Here is a 2,871-nt window from a genome sequence, read left to right as displayed (position 1 = left end):
GATGCCATGCTCTTAGTTTTCTGAATGCTGAGTTTTAAGCCAACTTTTCCACTCTCCTCTTTCACTTTCATCAGGAGGCTCTTTAGTTCTTCTTCACTTTCTGCCATAAGGGTGGTGTCATCTGCATATCTGAGGTTATTGATATTTCTCCCGGCAATGATTACAGCTTGGGCTTCATCCAGCTCACTGCACGACAGGCCAATGAATCCAAGAGATGAGGCATTGAGTCAAAGAATATGACTTTATTTGAAAAGTTGGCTGACTGAGAAAATGGCTGACTATTGTCTCAAAATAATTATATTCCTTTGATCAGGATGTCAGGTTTCTTTATGGATCAGAGATGGGGGAAGGTGAATAAGCAAGGTAAAAAGGCCATTAATCTTGCAAGTATTTCTAGAATGGCAAGTCTCAGGCAGGGCGGTGTGTTAATTTCTTCCTTCCTGCCATCTATTGGTAGACAGGGTTCTGAACAAGGCACTTTATTCTAACAGTCAGGCAGAGGGTCAGGATTCTCTGAGGCAGGCCTTTATATATGATCATAATAACAAAATCAAGTCAAAGAAACAGTTCCTACATGGAGTCGGAATTGACTTCTCCCTGCAATATATATATATGTGTGTGTGTGTGTGTATATATATATACATGGATGTAAACATGGATGTCATAGTCACCAGTGATTTTAGCTCTCCCATGTGAGCTGGTGAGCCCTAAGGGCACCCAGCAAGGAGAAGAATAACTGCCGTCTGGCAAACTGTGGAAAATTCTGAAATAGATGGGAATACCAGACCATCTGACCTGCCTCTTGAGAAACCCGTATGCAGGTCAGGAAGAAACAGTTAGAACTGGACATGGAACAACAGACTGGTTCCAAATAGGAAAAGGAGTACGTCAAGGCTCCTTTGTCACTCTGCTGATTTAACTTATATGCAGAGTACATCATGAGAAATGCTGGGCTGGAAGAAGCACAAGCTGGAATCAGGATTGCCAGGAGAAATCTCAATAACCTCAGATATGCAGATGACACCACCCTTATGGCAGAAAGTGAGGAGGAACTAAAAAGCCTCTTGATGAAAGCGAAAGAGGAGAATGAAAAAATTGGCTTAAAGCTTAACATTCAGGAAACTAAGATCATGGGATTTGGTCCCATCACCTCATGGGAAATAGATGGGGAGACAGTGGAAACAGTGCCAGACTTTATTTTTGGGGGCTCCAAAATCACTGCAGATGGTGATTGCAGCCATGAAATTAAAAGACGCTTACTCCTTGGAAGGAAAGTTATGGCCAACCTAGGTAGCATATTAAAAAGCAGAGACATTACTTTGCCAACAAAGGTTCGTCTGGTCAAGGGTATGGTTTTTCCAGTGGTCATGCATGGATGTGAGAGTTGGACTGTGAAGAAAGCTGAGTGCCAAAAAATTGATGCTTTTGAACAGTGATGTTGGAGAAGACTGTTGAGAGTCCCTTGGACTGCAAGGAGATCCAACCAGTCCATCCTAAAGGAGATCAGTCCTGGGTGTTCATTGGAAGGACTGATGCTGAAGCTGAAACTCCAGTACTTTGGCCACCTGATGCGAAGAGTTGACTCATTGGAAAAGACTCTGATGCTGGGAGGGACTGGGGGCAGGAGGAGAAGGGGCTGACAGAGGATGAAATGGCTGGATGGCATCACCGACTCGATGGGCATGAGTTTGAGTAAATTCCGAGAGATGGTGATGGACAGGGAGGCCTGGCGTGCTGTGATTCACGGGGTCACAAAGAGTCGGACACAACTGAGCAACTGAACTGAACTGAACTGAACTAAAAAAGCTGCATGAGTGTATTTTATCTTCCAAATATATTTCATATCAAAAAACTTTCTGTATTCAAAGACAGGACTGCTAGGATTTTAGGTCATTTCTGAGGTCACCATCTAGAAAGGAGGATAATCCCTCTGTAGGAAGTGGGAGTCAAATGTTTGTGGGAAGAGTATATGTGAGTGTCTCCTTACCTAGAAAAGCTCTTAGGAACAGGGACATCTTTCTGGTTGACTGTAAGCCAGGGAGGCTACAGGTGGGAGCTGGGGTTCCCTTTCTAAGGTGATGCTTTTCCTCCTCTCCCCCTTTTCTCATTCAGGCTCCTCCAGGGGAGTAAGGTCATCATGGCTCTGAAGTCTCTAGTCGTGTTGCCACTGCTGGTCCTGGTGCTGCTGCTGGTGTGGGCCCAGCCTTCCCTGGGCAAGGAATCTGCGGCCGCCAAGTTTGAGCGGCAGCACATGGACTCTGGCAACTCCCCCAGCAGCAGCTCCAACTACTGCAACCTGATGATGTTCTGCCGGAAGATGACCCAGGGGAAATGCAGGCTAGTGAACACCTTTGTGCACGAGTCCCTGGCCAATGTCAAGGCCGTGTGCTCCCAGAAGAAAGTCGCCTGCAAGAATGGGCAGTCCAGCTGCTACCAGAGCAACTCTGCCATGCACATTACAGAATGCCGAAATACTGGCAGCTCCAAGTACCCCAACTGTGCCTACAAGACCACCCGGGCGGAGAAACGCATCATAGTGGCTTGTGAAGGAAAACCGTACGTGCCAGTCCACTTTGGTGCTTCAGTGTACATCGCCACCTGAGGCCAGAGCAGCAAGATGCGCCACTTCATCACAAAGGCATCTGCCTCTCCCTCATGTTTCCTTGCCCTGGGAGCAATAACTCAAGTTAGTTAAGGCTTTTATCCCTGCAACTCCCCCCCCACCCCCCACACACACCATGTTTCCCTGGCATGAGGGTAATAACTCAAGCTACTTAGGGCTCTTATCCAACACACACATGCTCCCCCGGCTTGAGGCTTGCCCCTGTGTAGTTTGGGGGGTGAGGAGTGGGTTGTAATATGGGACCCATG

The 2,871-nt window shown here is 47.0% G+C and overlaps 1 protein-coding gene across 1 annotated transcript; it reads left to right on the top strand.

The window, feature by feature from the left end:
- Nucleotides 1–2,137: 2,137 nt before the first annotated feature.
- Nucleotides 2,138–2,602, top strand: LOC133067328 (seminal ribonuclease-like). The gene has a single exon (XM_061158477.1). It carries the CDS (start codon nucleotides 2,138–2,140, stop codon nucleotides 2,600–2,602), a length of 465 nt encoding a protein of 154 aa, XP_061014460.1.
- The last annotated feature ends 269 nt before the right edge of the window (nucleotides 2,603–2,871 follow it).

The sequence above is a fragment of the Dama dama genome, chromosome 12 (assembly GCF_033118175.1).
Source record: "Dama dama isolate Ldn47 chromosome 12, ASM3311817v1, whole genome shotgun sequence".
In the NCBI taxonomy this organism is placed as follows: domain Eukaryota; kingdom Metazoa; phylum Chordata; class Mammalia; order Artiodactyla; family Cervidae; genus Dama; species Dama dama.
This window is presented reverse-complemented; position numbering and strand designations above follow the sequence as displayed.

What these genes read in the sequence shown, in the direction of transcription:
- LOC133067328 (XM_061158477.1), top strand. Translation starts at nt 2,138, where the DNA reads ATGGCTCTGAAGTCTCTAGTCGTGTTGCCACTGCTGGTCCTGGTGCTG.